At 36.5% G+C, this 25328-nt stretch overlaps 1 protein-coding gene across 5 annotated transcripts in view; it reads right to left on the bottom strand.

The window, feature by feature from the left end:
- Window positions 1-25328, bottom strand: part of DOCK4 (dedicator of cytokinesis 4) — a 223790-nt gene that overhangs the window by 33036 nt on the left and 165426 nt on the right. For 3 of the 5 annotated variants that reach the window (XM_036400467.1, XM_036400465.1, XM_036400469.2), the window contains 9 exons: window positions 20359-20453; window positions 12840-12915; window positions 11628-11728; window positions 10947-11005; window positions 8910-9058; window positions 7253-7338; window positions 2085-2111; window positions 1825-1920; window positions 551-611 (listed from right to left, as the gene is read on the bottom strand). In XM_036400467.1, the coding sequence (XP_036256360.1) occupies window positions 551-611; window positions 1825-1920; window positions 2085-2111; window positions 7253-7338; window positions 8910-9058; window positions 10947-11005; window positions 11628-11728; window positions 12840-12915; window positions 20359-20453 (750 nt within the window). The remainder of the gene's footprint in view (window positions 1-550; window positions 612-1824; window positions 1921-2084; window positions 2112-7252; window positions 7339-8909; window positions 9059-10946; window positions 11006-11627; window positions 11729-12839; window positions 12916-20358; window positions 20454-25328) is intronic. The other 2 variants (XM_036400468.1, XM_036400466.1) reach the window with 1 other exon arrangement.

Raw genomic sequence — 25328 nt, 5'->3', positions numbered from 1 at the left:
TCTTGTAAACAAAAATGACATCTTTTTCATACTATGGTTTAGCACTGTTGGTTTGTGGTAATAAAGACAGCATGACAACAGGAGGTCTTGAGCAGCATTTCTGTCTCTTCTACTGGGGAGAGAATAGTCAGCCTGCAGTATTTACAAGATATCCCATACTATATGCTATGAGAACTTGCATCAGTTATTGGAAGAAAAGAAACAAGAGAAATCATGTAGGTTTTGTTTGGGAGAGGAGGAAAGGCATGTTTGTTTCTACAAACTCAGAGACTAATTAAACTTGGAAAGCACTTTGGTGAAGTTTATCCAGTAGGAAGAGACTTAAAACTTAATAATGCAGTCTTGGAGACCTTTCAGAATCAAGCTATGAAGTGCCAAGGAAGACTATCTCCCTACTGTACCAATCTCAGCCTGGAAAAAATAATCAGTGATCATAAGTGTAGTGTTACCCTGCCAAATTCTACTCCAATTGCAACAAGAAGCAAAGTATGTCCAAATGTGCATTTGGTCAACTGAAATTGAAAAGGGAAAGAGAAAGTATTATACAAACCAAAAGGCTAACAGTGCAGCCAATCTTTTTGCCATCCACTTCTCCCATTTTCATGCAATCCCTAAAGCAGAAAGTAATGAAAGTCAAAAAGAATGCTGTTTATCCTCTTACAGTGAAGCACACCTCAGAAAACAGACATATTTCACTTGGCAAGCTGACTGAAAGGATTGCATTTAGCTGAACAGCTGACCCAAGTAGCTAAGAGATTTCATGCCTCCTGTTATAGTACATTGAATACCTCAATTGTCAAGAAAGTCCTTGTTTTCTTTTTGGCTCTGTCATTATTATGTGACCTTTTCTTATCACACAGGGAAAAAAAGTAGCCAGTATAACCATGCTGAAATAAAAGAATAACAGGTAGACATCCCTACATAATCACTAAAAGAAATTTAACATAACTTTAAAACATTTCTTGCATACATGAGCCAAACAATTTTCCCAAATACTCTCATAACTAACAGCACACCACTGTTTTGAAAGACTGGGAGTCCTAGAGGTTGTAATCCAGCTGGTCCCTGAAGAGAAATAGCAGTGCCATACTTCTAGAAATTAAGAGTTCAGTCTCTTTGTTGATGAAATAGCTTTCTTTTCAAGCTTATCAGTGATGACAGCAAGTGCAGTACTAGGTCTCCCATGTGTCCCTATGGAATGAGGGAGAAAACCTTACAATTAAGCTCTGGACAGTGCTACAGTTGGTGGCAATAAGGAGGACTAAGCTGAAACGTGAAGCCTCTACACAGGCTCACAGTTGACTGGGAAAATTGCTTTTAGTCTTGCATTCCTGAAAGAGAGTACATGCCTCTCATTTCCCTCTCCTTTGATCACATGGTACAGTCAGATGTGAGGTGTTCATCCAGAGATCATGTCTTTGTATACACACTTACTGTGCCAGCTGACACTACAACTAAGCATGATTGACACAGTAATGAGAATTTTACATATTGTGTAAAACAACTGTCAGGTGATTAGTACTGAGCTCTGTGTCTTCAGACAGACTTGAGTCACCAACCTACTGCCAAAAGTTACTACATTCCCTGACAGCAAACTCAAGCCCACCACTGGACTTTTTACACCATGGGGAGCCTCCTTGGTTGTTTTCATCCTGCCAGTTGCATTTTCCTGTTGACTAAGCAGCTGCTGTCAGAGATCCTGAGCACTTACAGCTGCTCTATCTATGTATCCATGTGCAGTTAGCATTGAGCAAGATAACTGTATTTGTTTCCTAATATTTCAAAGATGACAACCCTACCTCCTGAACTGTGATAACCACTCACCTGTAGTCCAGGAGCCTCTCCATGAGGCGAGTCACAGTGGCAATTAACGAAACACCGCTTTCCCTCCATGTTTCCCGCTCAATTTTCTTCAGCAGACTGAAAAAAACAAGCCAGAAAAATGTCACTGTTTATTTTTAACTGTCACTATGACAACCTCTCTGCTTTTACCACTACCTTAATACCTTAGCAACATCTTTGATAGTTAGATTTTTTTTCACAAACACCCTCCCAAGAAGTGCAATTTGCAAACAATGTCTTACCTAGGATATGGACCAAAAAGTGGAATTCTAGTCCAGGAAGCATTGACAAAACAAATGATTTTTATATTAGCTGCATCAGGTTAAAAATATGTCAAATACCTAATTTTCAGAACATATTCATATCCCAAAGACTTAACACAATTCTTCCATAAAATTTTTATATTCACTTCATGCTGATACGTCAGAAAATGAGGAATTTAAAAGTGTCCTTAGAAAAGAATATCCATCAGCTTAATATCCCTTCTAAATTTTTTAAAAATATTTTTTCTTTTTCTCCTCTCTTCTCTAATATTTCAGTAAGCATGATATTTAAGAATAGTGGAGGGATTTTAACAAGATGATTCCTCCTCTTCACTTAATATTTCTTTCTGAGAACACACTATACTGCACATGTACAATTCCAGTACCTTAAAGTGTCATAAGATTATTTTGTTAAAAACTGTTGTGCCAATGTAAATGCATACTATGCATTGAAGTAGAAAGATTTCAAAATGTCAGTAAAACAATACAATATAATTGTCTTTATTATTATTGCTCTTTATATAATTCTGCTACAGACTCTGTTTTTCATTGCTTAAGTTTATCAAATATTAATTACTTAGGCATGAATTTCCACATTTTCTCTATAAGAGTGAGCAAGGAAATATTTATCTACAGAGCTGTGTTACATTTATACTTTGGTGCAGGAGCTCAGGTGGATGACATGTCCATGGAGATATTTCAGCAGTCTCCCTGAAAATGTACTCAGTTATGGTTTATTTAGAAGGATCTGAAAATTCCCACATTCGTATCCTTAGAGCTTTTAGAGCACCTCTGAACCTTCTGTCTGTCAGCTCCACTGACCTTCATCTACCCTGAGCATGCTCAGTCCCAAAAACCTCCTACATCCAAACCTCAAACCTGTAACAGCGCTCAGGAACTCCTACATGCCAACTGCACTAGCTATGCACTCCAGCTCTGCTCCTTACAGCCTCAGGGATGTCACAGATGCAATTCTCCAAGCAAATTTGACCTAAATGAAGCTGTGCTCTGCTGGAACTGAGGAGCAAATACTGATCTTCATCCTGCACTCTTATACGAATCTTAAACTCACTTCTTCTATTAAGGAGGCAGTCAGATGTCTTTCCCTCACAATCAGAGGCTGACTCTTTTTCATTGCTAGCAGGCAGATGATAAGGCCATCCTTAACCAGAAAATGATGAAGCATTAAGCTGGCACCTCTGTTTTCCATACAGAATACCTTAATTAACTTTTGAACCCCCTATGTTCCTTCCAATAGAAGTTTTTGTGTCTAGTAAGAAATAAGAGTAGAGCCTGTCACGTTATTGAATCTTGATTACCACAGGGATTTTTCATTTCTACTTTGTTTTAATCCTATGTTGAAAAGGAACACTTCAACGTAGATTCAATAAAATAATTACTGATAGCTTCTCTAGAAAAACAACAGAAGTTTGACTTCTCTTTCAAAAGAGATTGTTCTTATCTGCATTTGACTTATGCATTTTCTTTAAAATTGCATTGGCACATTCATTATAAACACATAATTTGTAATAATGAGTTGAGTTGATACATTCAGAGTACTTATACAAACTGACATCAATGTGGTCAGTTGAAAAAATGAAAGACTTGCCTTCTGATGCATGCTTCCCTCTCCCCTCCACAGATTTCCAGCACAATGCACAGAACAAACTCAGAATGAAAAAGCTACTCAAATATATTCTGGCTAAATCTAGATAGAATTGAATCCCTGTTCTTACAGATCCCAAAGCATAGCCAAGATGCTTGGCTATTTGTACAAAGCACTAAGGGGGTTAAACAACAAAGGGAAACTATAAAAATGTTCCTGTCTATCCATGCTAATATAGCCTAACACCTGAACCCACCTGAACAATTACGGTTTGCTTTGTTTTGTTTGGTGGAGGGAAAAGGAGGTCTATTTAATTATTTTTAATCTTGGGTACCCCAGGTGTAAAAGAATAGTGATCCAGAAGACCAGAGTTCTCCAGGGACAGACAGCAGGCTTAGAACAATGTTCAGGCTAACTCAATCATGTAGTAAATGGATTTTGTATGTCTAAAGCACAGCATTATTCAGACTTTTAGCTCTCAGGCAGCTAATCCTAGAGGTGCTTTAAAGCATCTGGACGCCTCTTTTAGAGTTCAAAGACTTCACTATAGCCAGAGGTTCCCTGAACGAGTCATAAAGGCTCTCAAAAGACTCACTCCAGACAGAGTCTAATGGACTGGGCAGTGATGAATTCAGTCATGCATTTGGAGAAGAAATTAAGATAACTGAAGACAGCAGAGGAAAGGTAGCAGCCATCACTTTTTATATAATAGATTCATGGTTCAAAAAATCACCCAGAAACTGGCAGAACTCAGTAATAAATTCCTGCTCAGCTGAATGTCAGCTACAATCTCTTCAAAGAGAAGCCTCATTGCCAGGCCCCCAGCAGAACTCATTAGTCCAGGTTTTGTGCTTCAATGGGGCACCTAACTTCCAAATCTGAAATGCCTTGTCTTAGGCCAAACTGAAATACAGCTGCAGAAGTAATAAATTGCCAGCATCCATCTGATTCAGAAGAAAGACCTACTTGAGTATATATCTTGGCTCCTGAGGATTTTATTTTAACCACCAATAAAGTAAATAAAGTTCAATAAAGTAAAATAATTCTTCTCCCTGTAGTAATAAATTCAGGAATTCAATTGCAGTACTACAGTGTAAATGTAGATCAGAACAGCTTTCATACCATAATTACAATGGATAGCAATTGCAACATCTAGTTTCTCATGATAACAAAATGTTCACTACTTCATGCTTGGCATTTACTTCAAATGACATCAGGACCTAATCAGTGAATGGTCACATTCAAGTCCCTAGAAAGACATTGATTCAAAACAAACAGCAGTCACCTTCCCCCTACTTTCTGTGTCTTTTTATTTGATATAGGTAATTCCATTGTAGGAAACAAATTCTAAGCACATAGTATCTTAGCTCTCTCCAGAGATGCTTGTAATTTATCCTTGAAAATAGATGTTCAAAGGAAAGATGCAGCGATTGTCTCTGGGAAAAAAAAGCAGTTAATGGGGGAGTTAAGAGATTTAAATTCATTTTCCAATTCAGGCAAAATAAACAGCATAACAAAACCTGAAAATCTCCCACCCACTGCAGTTCCCAGACTGTAGGTGTGTGCATCCCCTTCGTTCCCAGTGATACCTATCAAAAGTAACCACGCCTAATCTTCAGAAAGATCAGGTAATATTGTAGCATTTTCTTTCATTGAAGACTATGAAACCACAGATTGCTGCAAAACTGTATTACTATTCCAGCTTTTGGGTACCTGCTACATCTCTGCCACTTCAGCCTAAACAAGTCTATTTTCCTGCACTGTGTAAAGACACCCTAATATTGCTTAGCTTAAATTACCCACGGAAGAAATAAAGAAACCCCAAAATCTCATGCTGAACAACCAACCCTCTCTCTTGCAGTCAACTCCCCAAACTGTCCATCTGATTTTCATAATTTTTCTTCTCATGCCCTAGAAAAATATGACATCCTCCATTTCAGATCATTAGTATCTTCTACAGGCTCTCCTCTTGAGAGGTGGAAATGTATACAGACAATCAAAGTAAAAAAAAAACCTAATCATAAATACTACCTTTTTCATTAGCTGGGAGTGAACTTGAGCACTTTGAAATTTCACAGAGTTTAGTTTTAACTTCTGTTATACCATGACAGAAACCACAAGTATACTGATGCTGTGAGACATTTTGCAATTTAAATTACCATGACTATATTTTCAGCATTTAGATTTATAAAAAGCTGTCGGCATTTTTCACTGTATCATGTTTAACATTCTCCAGTTGAAATCTATCTCAAAACCATAAAAAATTAGGAATTGTATTTGATACCAATATGCTTTCTTATAGAATTTTAAGTTATTTCAGTGATAGACACACTGATGTATTTTACATAGGCTTCCTTTTATAATTAGATCTTTTCCTTAAATGACTTAATTTTACAGTTAGAATACCGTATGACTAAAATATTGAAAACATCTTACCTTTTATTATCTTTACTCAGATTAGGAAAATGTCATGAATAATTACAGGAAAGTTCTGCTTAAGCATGTACTGTACTGCTGTTCACTATTATTCATTCAATTCCATACTACTCTGCCTAATTTTCACCTTTGCTTCTGTACATGATAAATATTTAAAAACTCTTTTTAACTCAGTACAATTACAGATTAATAAATGTTTGCTATTTTCAGACACCAAGACCTGACTCTTGTTCTTTAACCAAAGACAAAAGAGCCAAAAACAATACTTAAAGAAGAAAGAATGATTAAGAAACCATATAAACAGGAAAAAAAAATTCATGCTTTTAGCATAACTGAAGAAAACACAGCAGCTTTGAATCCTGAAGACGAACAATACATCTACTGAAATAAACACATCAGAAATAAGTGAAATCCTTCACTTTGGTGGAATTGAGCTCTGAGGAACAACAGAGACAGAGCCCTGTTAGTTATTTTGCATCTGTACTCTGTGACAGTCATTTATTTCAGTCAGTGAAACAATTTATGCACAACTTTAGGGACTTCAGCATTATCATTAGTTGTTCCTATTAAATTTAAGTGACATGTCATTTATTAAAAATCACTGAAAGCTTAGCCAGTAATTTATCAAAAAAATTAGAAAGAAATAATCTTATCAGAATAAACACAACTGTCTACATCAAACAAGAAATCAACAAGTGACATTACTCAGACGACTACAAGTAGCAATAGAAAATCACTTATTAAATGCTTTTGAATTGTCATGCCTTGTTCTCAAAATGCTCCATCTGAGCTCTACCTGCACCCTATGCAATTATGAAGCATTTCTTGCTTTTCTGATTTTAAAATTAGTAGGTAGCGAAAGAGAATGTTCTGTGATATAACAGATTTAGCCTTTCCCAATTATAGCTGTATGCAAGTACTGCCAGACTTTACAGAGGCTAAACAACACCATGAAACATTTTATTCTTCAGATTTTAAGGAAATAAAGGAAGAAAAAGTAAAACTGAGCATCCCAACTGGTTTAAGCATTACATTTCTACAATGACATTAGCATCTGATACAACCAACTGAACTCAAGGAATTATAAGATAAATGTATTACTCACATACTGTTGAAGAGCTCTCGGTATGTTTCATCACCTTTACCTTCTGACATTAGGCTGTCCAGTTTGTCAATCAGCTTTGCTTCCACCTGCAACATATAAGTGTGGTGTAAACAGCTTCTTTTTCCTTTAATGAGATTAGAGAAAACGGAGGGAAGATCTGGCTTTATGTAAGAGACTTTGCTAAATGCATATTTTAGAATTATTGGTCAATCATGTGATAAGTCACTTCATCTCTTTGAAGCTGTTATAATTCCCGAGGTTTGTAGGGCTTTCTTTTTTTTTTGGTCGTGGTGTTTTTTTGTTTTTTTTTTTTTTTTTGGAGGGAGGGAGCTAATTTAAATTGAGCAACGTGACTTTAAAACTACAGGCTGAGTAGCATTTGCTGCTGCTAAGGCAGCTATCTATTTATGGAGTCAGAGGAAAAGCACACAGCCCAAATAAATTGCCTGAATTCTCATTGCAAGGCTGTAAGCACAAGATATTTTCTTAGACTGAAGTAAAAATATCATCTTTTCCTACCTGCACCCCATTCTTTATAATTTAATATACAAAAATGTCTGCACTGTTAAGAACACTTGGGGGCTCAGACTCACCCAACACTCTTACCTGCCAGTATTTCATTAGAAAGCAAATTTCCTGGACTTACATATTAGCTATCAAAGAAACTTGGTGGTTAAGAAAATCCAGTGCTAATGATTCCTTCAATGCATATTTTTAAGTGCATTGATTATAAAAAAATATAGAGCTGATGCTACACTGTGTATTTATATTTCAAACCTCCTTCTTATCAGTAATAAATTAATAATCACAAGTCTAGGGGAGAAATCAAGCTATTGTAATTATTTTATTACAGAATAAATCTACTACAATTTACACTTAAAACCAAGCTTAAAAGACAGAGTAGCAGAACAAGTGGATTTTCTTCCTTCTCACTCCTTGTTAACATTTCTGTGGTGATTTTTAACAATAAGCTTATATATTGATATTGAAAAGCTACCTACTTACACCACCTGCACTACTCTTGTTTTTAATAGTTTGGTTTGTGCTTTCGATGCAACACCCACTCTAAGTATTATGATTGCCTGGGAGTAATTAAAATACTTCTACTTTCCTTCAATTTGAAGCAGCAGGAAGGAGGGCACTGAGAATGGTTTGAGGCAGTCTGAAAGAACTGAGTGGGAGCTGAGGGAGCAGATGGCATTCTTGGTCGTTCCTTCCTAGCCCATTAAGAATGTGTTTGAGCAACAAGAATACTTGGATCTTTACTGAAGAACATCTGGTCTTTTTCCATAGTAACCAAAAGGGAAGCTGGTTGAATCCTATCTAACCAGCAGTCTGTACCACTGTAAAGCAGAGGTGAAAATCCACCACAGCAACCTTGTTAAAAACAGCTCAAGTTTTGTTCTTCACTTCATCAGGCCATGGATTTTTTTCCTCATCTCACATAACTAACATGATAGTATTAACATCTCACATAACTATCATGATAGTATTAACAGGTGAATCTTACTAGCCCTGCAAAGAGATAAAAGGGAAAGCCCTCGTGGGTATCTTCTCCATCCTGAACCACCAATGGAACTCCAGGTTCAAGTCTGCTAGGACTCTATGAAGTGCTTTATATTCAGTCCTGTTCTATAAAGAGCTTCACACAAAGTACCTGTTTAAAGTTGCCACTTCGCCTTTGCTCCCAATCCATCATGTCATGGAAAATAGGAATCATTACATTCCTCAGGTCTGGCTGAGGGATCAAGGTCACTTCCAGGAAAGGGCCAATTAATGCTGGAATAAAGTGAAGCTTGTGTTCCCCTAAAATGAAAATGAACATGAACTTGAATGTGACTTGGGTGTCCTGTGAGTTATATCAAGCAATCCAAATGCTGTCTGAAGAATGAAAAAATAGCATTTTAAATGCCTATAGTTTTTTTCTTAATCACACATATATCATAGCATGGGCTATTTCTTAAGCCCAAAAAGTGAAAGCTATAGACAAATGAAGAATATAAGGCAAACATAATTTATCAGATTTTATTATGCACTACTGAGTCCAGAAGTGACAGTGAGTTGGCTGTATCTGAAATTAATCCTCCAGCAAGGTAACAAAGACAGACAAAGTACTCTCTCTGCATTTCATTTATATTTCATGGGAATAATTTGCTTTCTAAGCTCTACATCCTTGTGTTCACAAAATGGTTAACTGTCTGGTATTCTGTGCTCATCAAAAAGAGCTAAGTACTTTGTTTTTTACCTATCTTTAGTTTTGCAAGTTTAGAAATGGAAATATGTGTTTCAATAGCAGAAAAATGAAAATATGACACAGCTGTTCTCAAAACAACTTGCTTTAAAATCAATTCTAAAACATCTATTATCTTACCACATTCCACTTAAAAGAAAATTAAGTTCTTGCCAGAAAAGCTAGAAATGGCAGAAATGGCATACAGTAAACACTGACCATTCAGTTTCAGTTTTCCACAAGTGAGACTTCTGACATCCTCAAAATTAAGAGATTATGAATCAGGATGCATTGATTTTTCCAAGCTAGGAATTCATTTACACACAGCCTACCTCTGGATATTCCAGTGGGCATTTACCCCTGGTTGCTGTGTGTTCAGTGTTTGAGTTTGTGCAAAGGAAAACAACAACTCCCTTTTCTGGAAACATCCTAGGATGCTTATCCCTATGAAAGTAAGGTGACTGTACAAGGATCAAGGCTTAGGACATGATGACTCTTACTGCTGCAAGAACTGTAAAATGCTGACCAGCACAACACCAATTGAAATAAATATCCTAGCATTTAGTTGGACATATTACCAGATGAGCTCCTTATTATAGGGGTGAGTTTTGTGGAGATGAGCTCCACTCACCCCTACTGAAAGGCATCATTTGCCTGTATCCCAAGCTTCTATTGAGCAGAGAACAATATGAGTGGGGAGGTGATGCACACTAAGGTGTATGAGCAGGAGAATATTCTTGGGAGAATATCCTTGATACACCAGTTCTGAAATACCCACCACGTATCCATGTAATATAGAGCGATGTCTCAGCAAGTCAGCAATACTAAATATTGTAAATAAGTAAAATATTTTTTTCCCAAACAATGTTCAACTGCATTTCTCTGACACTCATAATTTCAAACAGTCTGCACAATTATTGCCTAAAAATATAAATGTGTTCCTAAGTTTACATTCAAGCATGCATTTTTCCTATGTTGTCCAAATTCTCATTTATACATTAGTCACTGACTTGTTTATGCCTTTATATTTACTGCAACTAAGACTTCAGAGAAGACTTGATGCAAATCCAGGATCTCAGGAGACCTTCAGAATTAAGACATGTCTTGACCTTAAACAATTTGACAACAGGACTAAAAATAAGAACCTAAGTATATTTCAAGGCATAATAATTCTTCCCAAAAGGAGTAGTACTTTCTTTCTCAATTTTCTCTGATGGTATTTTCTCAGTTGTCAGGGAAGAAAAGAGGATGGGTCAGCTACAGTATCAAGGCACAGAAAGCTGAGTTTAGCTATGAAGAAGGGAATTATAAATGGCAAATGTTTTCCTAAACTTGAATCAAGACTTCATGTCTTGAACGTAATTATCAACAACTCATCTATCACTGGGAAGTAAATATAACAGGAAAAGAACTAATAATTTGCTTTCATTTTAAGAGTTACTGATGATGTGTTTAATCACTTACCTAAATTTTGCCACATGCTGAAGATTTCACATCCCATTGTTACCCGCATGTCACCATATCTGCAGTGTATTAAAAAATAAAGCAAGAAAGTGAAAGATAATTTAAGAAAATCAAGTTTACATGCCATTCTGTGACATTAATAAATGAAATGTCTCATTTGTAGTCTACAAAAAAAAACCTTTGAAAGTGCTGGCTTCTCCCAAGTGTTTTGCTCTTTTGATTGTACCCAGCTAAAACTGGATTCTTGAACCCAGGTTTCTGTGAAATATTGTCAAAATGCTACACATCAGTAACACAGCTGTGAAGCAAAACCTATTTTTGCCACAACATGCTCCAGTTCTCTCTCTGAGTGCAAATAGTTTTGCTCTAGCTTAAAGAAATACAATTAATTCATACAGACAATAGCATGGCAGAAACACCTGAAGAAGCTTGAGTGACTAATGCTTTCACTGGCAATGAATGGCTCTTTTCCTCCCAGTATCTGAAACTCCTAGTTTGGGCACTCAGGAAGGTTACCGGCTCTGAAGACATGTACAAAGGGCCAGAACCAACTCTTGCTCTAGTCAGTGGACATACCATTACATTTTTCTTTTGGTGGGTCCTTTTGTAACCTCCAATGTCTTGCATTTTGAGAAATTTTAAATCTATTACAGTTTTCTACAAGCTGATAGCAATACTTACTTTTCTAAAACTTTTTTCTTCTTGGAAGGTGTGAACATCTCCAGTTGCAGACATAACTGGTTTATAAAAATGACAGCAAGAAAAAAGTAGGAATCCCATATCTACAATAAGAACATGGCATGTGGTTATTTCATTTTCTCAGTACGATCTATGATCACCCAAGAAGCAAAATTTCCAATCACAGCCCTTGTTTCAGTCTCAACTGCTAAATTACTCAACCTGCTTTAGACTAAATTTCTTTGATTCGAAATATACTTTTCACCAACCCCAAGATGTTCCATGACTGGAAGTGTAAAGGGAGCCCTCTTCCAGACCCTGCAGTTCAGCAGCACAGCAATAACATTGCTAATCAAGTCTAAGGAACATAGAGGCCTTGTCTACAGGAAATTCTTTCATCAGTTTTACCCTCTGAATTTACATAAATTCAAAAAGAATAGGCTTCCTCATGTTCAGTTAAACAGATAAATCTGCATTCCTGCCAGTCTGTCTAACAGGAGTCTGGATTTTCAGAGAAGCATCCACAACCCTGCTGAAAGTCAACAGGAGCTCAGGGTCTTCTCTAGGAAGGACATTCTGCACTTTTTATGATGCAGCAGTTGGACTAACATCTCTTGGTTGGGCAGAATATTCATTCAGGTTTGTTTCCATGGAAATGTGTCTTTCCAGACACATTCCTAGATCTTCTCATCTGAATCCTAAAAGCATAATCTGTAATTCACAATTTATTATAAATGCAGTATCTCACTGTATGGGGTACGCACTAACATCTTTAACTACATTCACCGTGAAGTGTCATAATTTTCTAATTTTAATTATACAGCATGTTAATTGGTCTGAGAGAAACTACAAAAATATAAATCTGCATTTTATATAATCTGCATTGATTAAAAACCTGAAATACTTTTTCCTCTGCAATAACTGAAAAACCCAGCTAAATAATTTAATTTGTTTTTAGGATCCAAAAAATTGGTACGCAAAAATCCTAAATCAGTAGTCTAACAAAGAGGCTCAAATAACAAAATGAAAAATAAGATGAAATTAAAAAAACCTCAAAACACTCATTTATAAGATAGTCCTGTATTTAGGAAAAAACATCCCTGAGCAGTTGAAATTGCTGATTTTCTACATATTCTAGCTATTTAGATGCTGGAGCTAAGTGCAATAACCGCCAAGCCACAGGATGATGTAGCAGCTATTGCATCTATTGTTTACCTTGTAATCAAAGTTTTCATTCAAGAAGTTTTTACGAAGGGCATCTGAAAGGTACAAGACTGTAGTAATGATCACACTGGGAAGAAAAGAATGAAAAAGACAGGAATTTTCATTATGTGGAAATTCATATTTAATACTCAAAGCAGGACAATTTTCCAGTGAAGAAACAGATGTAGCATGTCTGGTGGCATTAAATACTACATTTCCAACGTACCATATAAATACCTAATGACATTTATTGACAGAAAACATGCTCATTGTGATAATGAGTGCTGAAAGAAGGTGCACCAAAACCAGACATTCTATATAGAACATAATTGATCAAGACCAATCATAAACTTTGTTCTGAAAATAATTATGATTTCAGATTTATTATACACCTTATCTTAATAGTATTAATACCCACAGTTGTACAATTTGTTTTCAGCTTTCTCAGTATTGAAAATATGTGCATACAGATTATAAATATAAAATATTTGGTAAATGCTAATATTCAACACTGACACCCTTATGGACAAAAAGTCTCTTTAATGACAACAGATCAATGCAAAACTGTGTGAGCTCTGAGAGAAGGATCTGCTTCTAAAGATCTCTATGCTGTAAATGTATGTTGTAAAAAGTCATATATTACGCTACATTTACACCCACATGAATTACAATTATCTTAAATAAATATATATGACCAAGATCCTCTCAGAGTGGTTGTCACCAGAGATCAATGATGGCTTTCTTTATTGTAGCAACCAACTTTGGTAATCTACAGAAATAGAACATCCTTTGAGATTATTTAAATACACCTAATTTCAGTGGTTCAAACTTTAAACTAACCTCTGCAGCACTCTTGTCTTCCAACATATTTAGTCAAACTAGAAATCCATTAAACCATTAAATAATGTAAAGCATTACGTTATTTTTGAAAATAGTCAGAAGTGAATACTTATGGAGAGAAAAAAAGATAAACACAGAATGATCTTTTTGCTGTCATGTATTTTACAACAATCAACTGTTTAAAGATCTTCTGAGAAAAAAGGTTATATCTACACATTTCATTTAATTACCATCTGTCTATTATTAATACATTTAGTTCTTTAAACATAATTGTTGACCAGCATGTTTTTCAATGCTAAAATATGTTTCTATTTCTAGATTTTGGACTTCATATTTTTTACTATTTTTTGCAATGCATTCAAGACAAATGATTTAAAAATAATAACAGCAATATATATATTTCAAGGTTACAATATTTTTCATTTTACAGCACTGGAGAATTAAATGTTAGCCAACCCACCTAGAATATGAACTATATTTTTTTTCCTAGCACTTTGGACAATTTTCATGTTTATAAATAAAAACTGGCTATCTGTAATTTAACATATTAGTAGTTCAAGTGTTTACTTCCATCCTTCTATTTTTAAAATTACTGTCCCTGCCAAACTTTACCTTTGCGTTTGATGTGCCTGAACACCTGCACCAGCCAGTTTTGAGTCTGTTTTTTAGAACAGGTCTTGAGTCTCAAGTTTCATTTATTCCTATTCCACTGCTCAAGTGTATTTTCATACATATTATTTTCTCAAGGATTACACTGTAACTTTTCTATCCAAGTAGTGTTCCATGCTTAGCATTCACCAGTCAGTTAACCCCACTTTTTCACTAATGGAGAGTTACAGCCCGTGTACAGCACTTGCTATTGCAGCATGGAACAAAAAGTGAAGTTAGCAAAATGCAGTATAAGCAAAGTTAATAATGGAGGCATGGATAAGAACAGAGCCCTGTCATTCTTGTTGTTGTGCATGATTTAATTCAAGGTCCATATGCTTCACAGAATGGAAATAGTTTGTATATTTCAGGAAGACATTCTGGTAGAATATCAGGTAGAAAAAGTGAGTTTATCAGAATTTTTGCTATATGAAATTTCCACCTAAGTCCAAAGTAATAAATCCCTGAAAACAGTACTCAAGAGAAAATTCCACAAGATCCATAACCATACTGCCAACTTTACATGACATAGTTCTATTTATGTCTGAGACAATTCCTTTCTTGCTACATTCCTTCCATGGCAGGTGAAACTGAAGAGAAAGATCTGCTTCAATTCTTATGAAGTGAATAAAGTAGACAAATGCAACTTTTAGAATATTTTTTGAAGAATGTTCCTGAGAAAACAGAATAATTGCAATGCAAGTATTTTTTCCTGCAGGGAACTTAGCTCAGGTTTCATTTATTTGGTAAGTCAAAGATATGATATGGATTAGTTGATAAAATGTGGGTCTCTAACATGAGAGGATATGTTGTAGATAAAAAAACCTCAAAACACCAGATGCAACACACAAGGTTGAAGATATTGTTTTTGACCTACCATCTGTTATTCTGAAGCTACAGCAGTCTAAAATCAGGTAGAACAGAAAACAAGCTAGGGCTAGGGATGCTCATATACAAAAAAAGCAGAAATGCACAAAGCAGAGGCAGCAGCCAGAGGACAGCTGCCTGATTCGGTACAGTACTCACATTCCAAGCTGATTCCCAGCCAGTGATTGCCAAACAACAACATTCATTTGAAATCCATCTGAGCATCAAACTATCAACTACTGAGCTTGTGACAAAACTTGCTTTTCTTCCTCTTACCACCTGCCACATATTTGTTCAGAATGCCTGTTTTACAGGAGAAACCCTCTACTTTTAGCTACTAAGTTATTCTTGCCTCATACACAGGATGCTAACCCAATGTCTGGTAAGGCCATTCTTGATGGAATGACTTTTCCATCAAATTTTCAGAGCAAACCTTTCTGCAATAATCGCTTTGAAAAATCCAGAAGTTCAACAATTGCTTACTGCCTGGGCTATGCTCTGGCAACTTGGCTTTTGCCTGGGCAGCCAGTGGCAGAAAATGAAAATTTTGTTTTCCATGGTGATATAGGACAAATGTATAACATTAGCTTCTCATTCCATTCTTTTCTATCAGAGTGAAATAATCCCAAACACAAAGGTATTCAAACAGAAAAAAAAATTCTTTCATATTTCATAAAGAAATTAAATAAATCTTGAATCACATATATGTATATGTATCTATTGTTATAGGTTTATGAGCTTATTTATATATGCATGCCTATGTATATATATTTTTTGTGAAGGACTGAATGTCAGGTTCAGTTGCTAGCAACATTTTGCATTACATAAAAGCAAAAATTTGTTAGCAACACTATGTATTACATAAAAGCAAGAATTTTTGTTCATTGTAGGAGTCTCAGACTCCCACACCATGGGAGCTAACAGGATTCTTTAGAGCAGCCATTATGATGACACTAATGCTGATTTGATACCTTCCCTTACTGTGTATTCCATTGGAGTTACTTTTATAATAATAATAGTAATAACAGTAATAATAATGATGTATTTTAGCCATTACTGAATTTTATAACCAAAAGGATTCTCTGCTTAAAGTACTTATGCCCGACTGTCAGTAGATACATTTGAAATTTCAGTGTAAGCAACATATTATGTAAACCTTACTTTACAGATAAATTATTTTAATATAAGTAATACTATTTGTACATCTATTTGTATCCTTATAATATTCAAATTGAGGACTGGATGACCTAGCATCTCTGCCATCAAGTAGAATGCTGAAAGGCTATACATAGTTAATTACAAAGTGATCTTGAAAATTAAAGCTTCTTGTATATCAAGAAGCAGAAAATTAGTTCTTTGTGTCTTTGCCTATGATACATAAGCACAGTGTATTATGAATATCAAAGATTTGCTCAGCAAGTAGTTGAAGCTCCTTTGCTCTCCAAGTCATTCTCTTCAGCTGTTAATAACACGACATATCTGAAAAGTTCAGCTGAGTCTGTTAACTGTTCTCAAAAGATGGCAGGCAAATAAAGTATTAGACAAGTCATTCTTCTCCTAACTTTAAGGTAACTGAAGCCAGTGACCATTACACAGTGATTTCCAGTTGAAACTGTGAAGGTCTTCTCCAGAAGCTTCAATTTTAGTCAAGCTTATTTTGCTATAAAATTTAGCATTTCTCTCTGGCACTAGGCAACTGATTCAGACATCTTCCTATATTATGTTGTGCTCCTCTGCAGTTACAAATAGAAGCTAGATACTACCTAGTTGATGTAGAAAGTCTACTTCTAGAATTAAAGAAATGAAAATAATTATTTCCATCGTAAACATAAAGCCATATTTGTCTCTCAGTAGTAACATTCATTTTAGAAATATTAAATGACCATAAGTAATTATTTTGCTTTCCTGCGTGTGTGCTGATTATCTCAGATATTACACAGCTATGAAGCTTTAAACAGAGTTATTTCTGTCTCTTTGCCCAACTGTTAGCAGCTAAGGATGTTTTTGCACTGTTCTCTTTCCATTACAAAATACAATTAAAAAAATCCATTTCTCTGCTTTAGTGCAAAGTTTGCCTTTTTAAATGTTCCTTTATTTCTCAAATTTTAGAAGTCAATTGACAGTTTATAATGCTAGCCATTAATACTTTCACACATTGGGCATCAGAACATTCACAACTATAGATCATATATGTGTCACCTTGAAACACCTTCATTTCTGAACAGTTACAGATTTGACTTCTTGAGCTCATACTATCTTCTGGTTTTGGTGGGTTTTTTAAAAATTTCCCAGTTCAATCCAAGTATCAGATTTTCAGAATTACTGAAAATATTGCAACTAGAAAGAAGAAAATCCCCTAGGAGCCAGGGGGCAGTGAGATTTTTATATGTAAATACTGTATGTTGTAAAATTATGGCATTTTAAGACTTAGAAGTAATTCACGTAATTCTAGTTCTGCATACATAAGTAAGAGAAAATAAAAAAAGTAATTTCTCCCTCAGGAAAAGCTTACTCCTTGATTATATCCTTGCTAAGACTTATTTCTTCCCTAGGCTCAGACAGGCTAAATCTCTCTTCCTGTAAATATCAGACAGTTTGAAGTCTTATATCACTCTAGGGACAGGGAGGAAAGCAGCGCAGCTGTTGATGTGATGGCAGCGATGGGTGACGTGATGACACACACACACACACTGCCTTCAGGTGAGCTACAGTGAGTGAAAGGCCAGACAGATAGAAGGCAGCCATGGCATACAGGAAATACAGCACCTGCTTTATTCCTGGGAAGCAGAAGTTTGAAAAGACCTGGACTGTTATTGGATCACCTTATTCTGCTCTTAAAAAGATGGGCTAGAACTTAGAGCTTTTTCTTTTAGACATGAATGGAGCTGAGAGTTCAAGAAGTTTTGCCTTCAGTTCCAAAGAGTCTCAGATCCCTGGAAGTGCTCTGGCTAATGAAGTGCTAGTGATGAAGTCTACTTCAAGCCAACTAGGCCTAATAATAGTCACAATCAGACTATAAACCTCCCTGAACTAGCCTTCCTCCACATCTCAACCCATGCATTCTTCAAAGCCATGCTCCTCCTATGCTCAGGAAGAACAGCTCACTTCTCTCTGTGGGGCAAGCAGTGCTCTAATTTCACATCCTGCCTTTAGGCTATTTCCTCTGCACTTAAATATTTTGGGCTGGCACAATTCTAGCAAAGCTACTACTCTGTGCTTTTGAACACTTTGAGGAAGCTGAATGAAGGCAGTCTGCCATTGCAGTGAGGAACACGAGGTAAAGCAAGAAGCTCCCATTCAGAAACAGCTCTGGAAAGACTACTCTGCAGCTGACAAGAGAACAGAAGCAGATTTTCCTTTCTGCTGCCTCAAAAAGGAACAGAATAGGGACACAGGAATAACGAGGCTTCAGCCTTCACCACACATTTAAGTACACCTGGTCAACCCCCTTTTTCACAGCAAACTAGCTTGTCCTCCACATAGGAACAAATTCCTAGCCAAGCAATTATTCAAAGCTGAATTGGTAAAGATGTGCTTATAGCCCACTTGCTATAGTGGGCAGGAGTACTTATGCAATTGTGTTATCAGGATCAGTTAGCTGGTCTGATGAGCTCCTCGTGGCCAATTCCCACCAGTAGTTATTGTCAGCCTCTGCCTATCTTCTTTGCCAGACAGAACTGGGCAGAGACTCACCTCCTAGATGGTCAGAAACAACATGTCATGCATTAATAAAGGGAGATGTGTTATGGTTACTGAAATATTGGAGAAGAAAAGTGCTCCTTTTGCAGAACTTGGTATCATCTGAGTATCACCAGCCATGTAGCATGTGCCAAGGTCGTTCCTAAACCTTAGTTCTGTACATGTCAGCTGTTGCAAAGCCATCTGCCAAGCCAGCTGTTACTGGAATATATAAAAATGTCTTAGATTATTCATTTTGTCTAAAAGTTCCTATTTTTTTTCCTTCCTTCTTTCTTGTGTTTCACTGTTTATTTCTTAAACATAATTACTAAATGTAGACTGGTATCAGTCATACCTTATTTAATATCATACACAGAAACAAACTATCATATCCATTCTTTAATTAATAACTTTTTTTTCTGGAATTCAACCTTTAAAAGATTAGCAGCACTGAGGTAATAAAAATTAACAAAAAATTGTTTCAAGTCATGACAAAGTTTGAACAAGTACTGTTATGCTTAAATATCCATACACACACATAACAAATAGAGACCGTAAACCCAAGTGTTGTTAAATTTAATTGTACGAATTATATTGCTACTAGTAGTATGTATAGCACCAAAAATTTAAATTGGCCTTGAAGCTTGCAGGCACAATGCAGGCTAAAACTGAATTTTAATCAGGCATTGCAATATGTGTCATGAAAGTTTAAGTCAATCCTTCAATCTGGATTCCAAGGTCTCCCAACACAGCACCCTTCCTCTGCTGACACTCTTTGCATAACTGTGCTGACTGCTCAGCTGGGTTATCTGATCTAAAGCTAAGACTGCAAAAAGGATAGGTGGTAATAGACATTAAATAAAACTTAATATATTGTTTCAGACATGTTGTAATTATTTCTTAGAAATGCTGGGAACCTGTTTCTTTAAAAATAAGGCCTGAGCAGAGAAAGAATGGCTGATGGGCAGGATTCATCTGAAAATCTCACTCAGCAGTGCTTAGAGCCTTACATGACTGTTGCCTTGTGCTGTACCTCATTTCCTGATTTGTGATTTTTCTGACAAACACTACATGAAAAAACATGCAAAAGCATCTTTAACAATATTACAGTTGATAATTTCTTCTTGAGAGCAAACAGATCTTTACCAACTCAGAATTTCAAGAAACAGATTTGAAAAGAAGTTCCTTAGAGACTTGTCATTTGTTACTTGGAAAACAAAGCTGTTGATGCTTTGCAACTTTATTCTGTAAAAGTGTTTCTGACTTTCCAGCTATATGTGCTTACGAAAATTCAGAACAGAAAGAGGTATAGATTATATCATAAATTTGTGGTATAAAAGAAGTGCAGAGATTTGAAATCTTAAATTAAAAAAAGAAAAATTGCAGCCAGCATTTAAAAAAATACATTAAATTTTTATTACAAACATCATGTAACTTTATTTTTATCATGATCTGTGAATACTACTCATACTTTTTAATAACATTAAAAATGCCTTACTTGTTTGCAACCAAACGCATCACTGTCCAGTCTTTTGGAAACATCTCTGGTCGTATTAGTATCCGAAATACTGTGAAAATCTGCAGCAGGAAATCCTTTGGAAGGAAAAGAAGTTGTCATATGTCTTTGCTGCTTTAAAAAGAGCAGTAAGCTTTAAAAATATTTTAATCAGAGAGAAAAAAAATCATTACAGAAATAGCAGAATTGCACTTATTTTCACCATAGATAAACCTCTGAAAGCTTTTTTTTTATTACTTCCCAAGAATTTTCAAATAGTGATTTAATCCTTTCTTCTTAAAGTGATGAAAATAATATAATGTGCCATTTGATTGACAGCAATGCATAAAAGAAATGTCAAAGATGCATTTGGTTTCCACCCATACACTTCCACAAATGCGATGTTGAGAACAATTTGCAAATCAAAAAAGCACTTTACAAACACCAGAGAGTTCAGAATATCTCCTTAATCATGCCAGGTTTTCATCACTTTCAAGATTCATTCTAAAAGCAGCAGAGAGAGTGTAAGGACAATTTTGTCATTGACTTGACAAAGACCAGTGACTCCAGTAGAGATGCCCAGGCCCCAGGTAGTGCAGCTGGCTGGCTGTGCACTGGCTCACTTAACCTTTCTGCTTCATTTGCTGGATCTAAAAAAATCAGTCAACACCTGTGAGCTACTTTGAACATAGAAAGCACTGCCTGAAAGCCTTTAGCATCTCCTTTGTCATGTAACTCACTAATAGATAACTAAACTATTCCTCTCAGCACATGGTTTTTTTCAGTTTTTCTTTTCACAAATAAAACTAACAACAAGGAACCATCTTGATTATGTATGGTACTGCCAGTATCCTTTTAGTATGAAAATCGAGCTGTTGACAACATGAAGTGCATGAGGCAAGTGATATAAACACCTCTAACAGAATCAGTGCAGTACCTGACCTTGAAATGTTTGGCATTCATTCTGCCCACATCATTTGTAGAGAGTTACCCCGAAACAAAGATGAGATGAAGATACAAATAATTTTGAACACCAAAATATATTCTCGAGTGCGTTTATCAAAGTGTAGATGACAGGCACTGCACAACAGATGCCTTTCATTAGAGAATCACTGTAAAGGGGGATGAATACAGGCACTGGGTAAGGCAGATGAGATCCCCACACCCACCCACCAGAGAAGATTACATAAAAGAGACAACCTGTTTTCTGAGCAAGATGCCAAAAAATTATCTGTATTAAGGAGTATAAATAATACTCACTGCAGATAACGTACTTTTGAATGCAGGTGACCAGCTTTACAGATAAACAAGTACCTACCTCTACAAACAACACAGCTATGCCAGGCCCTTTTTCTATAAGTTTGCACCTTGTTCTTAAGTGCCTTTTTATTTTGCAGAGGTTTCCTCCCTCTCCTGTGAGTAATGCCACAGCTCTGTGCCATAATCCCAACAAAATGGCAATACCTTGAATGCTGCTGCATATCACCTCCCAACAACATCCCAGATTCTTTCATATTCACTTTTTATCTCCTGTCCAGACACAATACATGTTTCTGCCATTAGGGATCTCACCAGTGGACTACTGAACTGAAGAGGCCAAATGGATGTTATTGGGAAACCATAAAACCATGCAGTGGTATGAAGATTTAAAAGCCAAGGGCTATGTGAGGTGGAAACATAGCACCTTTGAGATAGCTTGTTCAAAAGTCATTATGAATAACAGTCAGAAAGATCATATGCACTACATTTCTTTGGGTAACTAGGCCAGAATCAGAATACATCTTTTATTCCAAGCAAACTTTAAAAACAAAGCAAATGTAGACACTGGCATTACATTTTGAATCATTAATATCAGGCTAATTATTTCTAATTTTCACTGAAAAAAGGGAAAATTGTGTCATCAATGTAGCAATATTAGCTGCAAAATATAGATTTAGTAACAGATTTTAACATTTAAAAAACATTTTTGCCGGCAGTTTAAGTGAGCTAACATTTGGTTGGTTGAGTACAGATAGAATTAATGTCTCATCTGTCTTCTATCTTAAAAGACAAAAAGGAAGTAATTTTGTCTTTTACATACTCTAAATACCATCTCTTAATAGTTCTACTTAGTGTACATGAGGTCTAGTCCTATTTGTAAGATAATACTAGATATTGTCTTATTAGTAGTACTAAATTGATACTAAACTATAAGGTTTAGTACTAATTCCCACCACTTAAACAACTTCACACCTGAAGGATGGGATGCCATCCAGAGGGACCTGGACAAGCTCAAGAAGTGGGCCCATGGGAATGCCATGAGTTTTAACAGGACCAAGGGCAAGGTGCTGCAGCTGGGTCAGGGCAACCCCTGTATCACCACAGGCTTGGGGAAGAACAGATCCAGAGCAGCCTTGCCAAGAAGGACTTGGGGTGCATGAGAGGCTGCACTGAGCAGGCAAAGTGCCCTCCCAGCCCAGAAAGCCAACTGCATCCTGGGCTGCATCAAGAGCAGCATGGCCAGCAGGTCAAGGGAGGGGATTCTGCCCCTTCTCCAGTCTGGTGAGACCCACCTGGAGTGCTGCATCCAGCTCTGAGGCTTCATTGGATCTCTTGGGGTACACCTATAAAGCATTTTCATTTGGGTCAACAGTCCACTTTGAAGCTAATTGCATCATGTTCTACTGCTTTGATTCATGCTGTAGGATTACCAGGCTACATGATATCAAGGCTTTGTAGAGCATCCAGAGTGCCAAAAGCCAATAAGAAAGAGGGTGGTTCCACAGTGAGCTGGTAGTTCCTGGGCAACTCATCCATCCCTTGGCCAGTTCCTTTCCAAGATCTTCCCTGCTTCACTGCTTTCTTAATCTACATCAGGAGCCACCTAAATGAGTGGCTTTAGAACTACCCCTCTGCCCCAAAACTCATCCTTTCAGAAGTCCCATATGTGAGTGGATGTCCCTGCAGAGCAGGGGAAGGATGGTGGCTGGAACTGTGCTTTTCCACCAGAGACACTCCCCACGCTCAGGGATCTCACACAGCCTGTGTCCCAGAGGCCATTAGAGGACAGGGGAATAAATCCACTTGGTGCTAGGGTATGGCACCCACCTTATCCTGCTCAGGCTCTAGAGCTGGAAGAGAGGGATGACAGAACTACTAAGATTTACACCCATCCCTATGAAATCTTATCTTTTCCTTATCAAATCTCTATTCTGTCACATTATGTAGGGTACACTGCCAATGAATAAAAACTAGGCCTTCTGGTAGTTGCTTACTTGTTTTGTCTTCTTTTAATCTATTAATTAAAAACCCCAAACATATTGATCAAAGCCACCTTGCTTTGGTCAAAGCTGCATTGTGCTAACATAAGTTTTTACATTCACTTTCCCACGGATCTTTTGCTAGTCATAACTTCACTGTTACCTTTTGTCATAAATTATATTTGAGATTTTCCACAGCAGCAAATATCCACCTAGAAGGTTGCCTCTGGTTCTACAAATTACTGTAAAATATATGTACTAGGAGTAGAAAGCATTTTGTGGTAAGTAAAAAGAGCATAACTTTAAAATAATATTGAAAGATAAAGAGAACCACTTAAAATTACTGTCTTGTTAAAGTCAGGGTTTCAAAAAAGAGAGTGAAGTATATTGTCTGGTTCTACCACTCAGACATGAAACGCCTGTCAGTTATTTTATTACTTTATTTGCATGTTTTCAAATATAATATTTTCCCTATCTTCTGCTTTGACTGGAAAAAAACCTCTCTTAAGAAACTCAAAAAACCAGTCACCATGTCAATTACTTTAGATAAATATATTTACAAGAAGAAGAGAATATTTGCATAAGCAACCACTCATTTAAGGCATCACTTAGATGCATGTCATATAAATATGTGTACGTGTCATTCCTTTAAAGTCTCCATTTTGCTTCTCCTTGCTTAGCAAGATGGAAACAGCCTTTAGCCTTTAGTAAGTTTGGTATACACTGCTAAAAAAAAAAGAACTGCAAAACCTTCTTTCCTTCTTTGCAAGTACTTTCATGAGTGAATATTTGTTTGGAGAAGTCATTTGCTGGGGGTATTTTTATCAACAGTGTCACAAATGCTGTGCAAACATATATTCATGCAAGTACTGACATAGTCACCCTGAGAATTAGTCTGGAAGAAAGATGAAATGCCATGTGGTCCCAGTGCCTAATCGTTTAGTATAGATGGTTATAACCAGAGGTAGCTAAAGCCAGAAAGCAGAGCACAAAGCAATTCAAAAGCCTAGGTTACACTCCCTTGTAAATAAGATAAGGTTTCCCTTGGAAACATCCTATCAGATCTGTAACTCATAATGTGGCTTCAGGAAGACCCAGCTCACTTTGATACTACTGACTAGGGACAAAATGAGTAGTCAGAAATCCAGCAAGCTGGTGGTAGTTATCACTGAAGTTTAAATCCCAACTAGCCACTAGATTAACTGAGGCTACCATTTTAGCTTCTAAAGCATCTCAGGGGAAAAAAATGCCTTATCTCGGATATTAACACCTTTTGAATTTTCATTTATCCATATTGATATAATTTCCTAAGATATCTCAAAGCAAAGAAAATTCCACACTTAGCAATCAAAGCAGAAAAGTAAAAAGGAAAGTAGCAAGATGGTTTTGATAGCCCACAATCACCTCATGATTAACAGCAGTGGTGGTCTCGCACACTAGCTCTCATCTTTCCCTCTTGCTCTCAGTAATATTTCCAAGGGAGGGGAAAAAAACAATATATTATTTAAGATGCAGAAGAGAAGGAATGCTGCATTGATGATGATCAGACTACTACCACTGAATCACTGGTTGAGCTGATGCTGATTCGATGAGATCTGAATGGAAATAAGAAATTCTGGACTTGAGTTCTTAAGACCTCTGTTGTGATAGCTGATGGCACCAGCTACAGCTGCTTTCCATATGTCTCTGTGTAATAGCAGGGTATGTGCGTGGGGGGAATTTCAATGTGTCAAA

This window comes from Molothrus ater, chromosome 5, assembly GCF_012460135.2.
Source record: "Molothrus ater isolate BHLD 08-10-18 breed brown headed cowbird chromosome 5, BPBGC_Mater_1.1, whole genome shotgun sequence".
Taxonomy (NCBI): domain Eukaryota; kingdom Metazoa; phylum Chordata; class Aves; order Passeriformes; family Icteridae; genus Molothrus; species Molothrus ater.
This window is presented reverse-complemented; position numbering and strand designations above follow the sequence as displayed.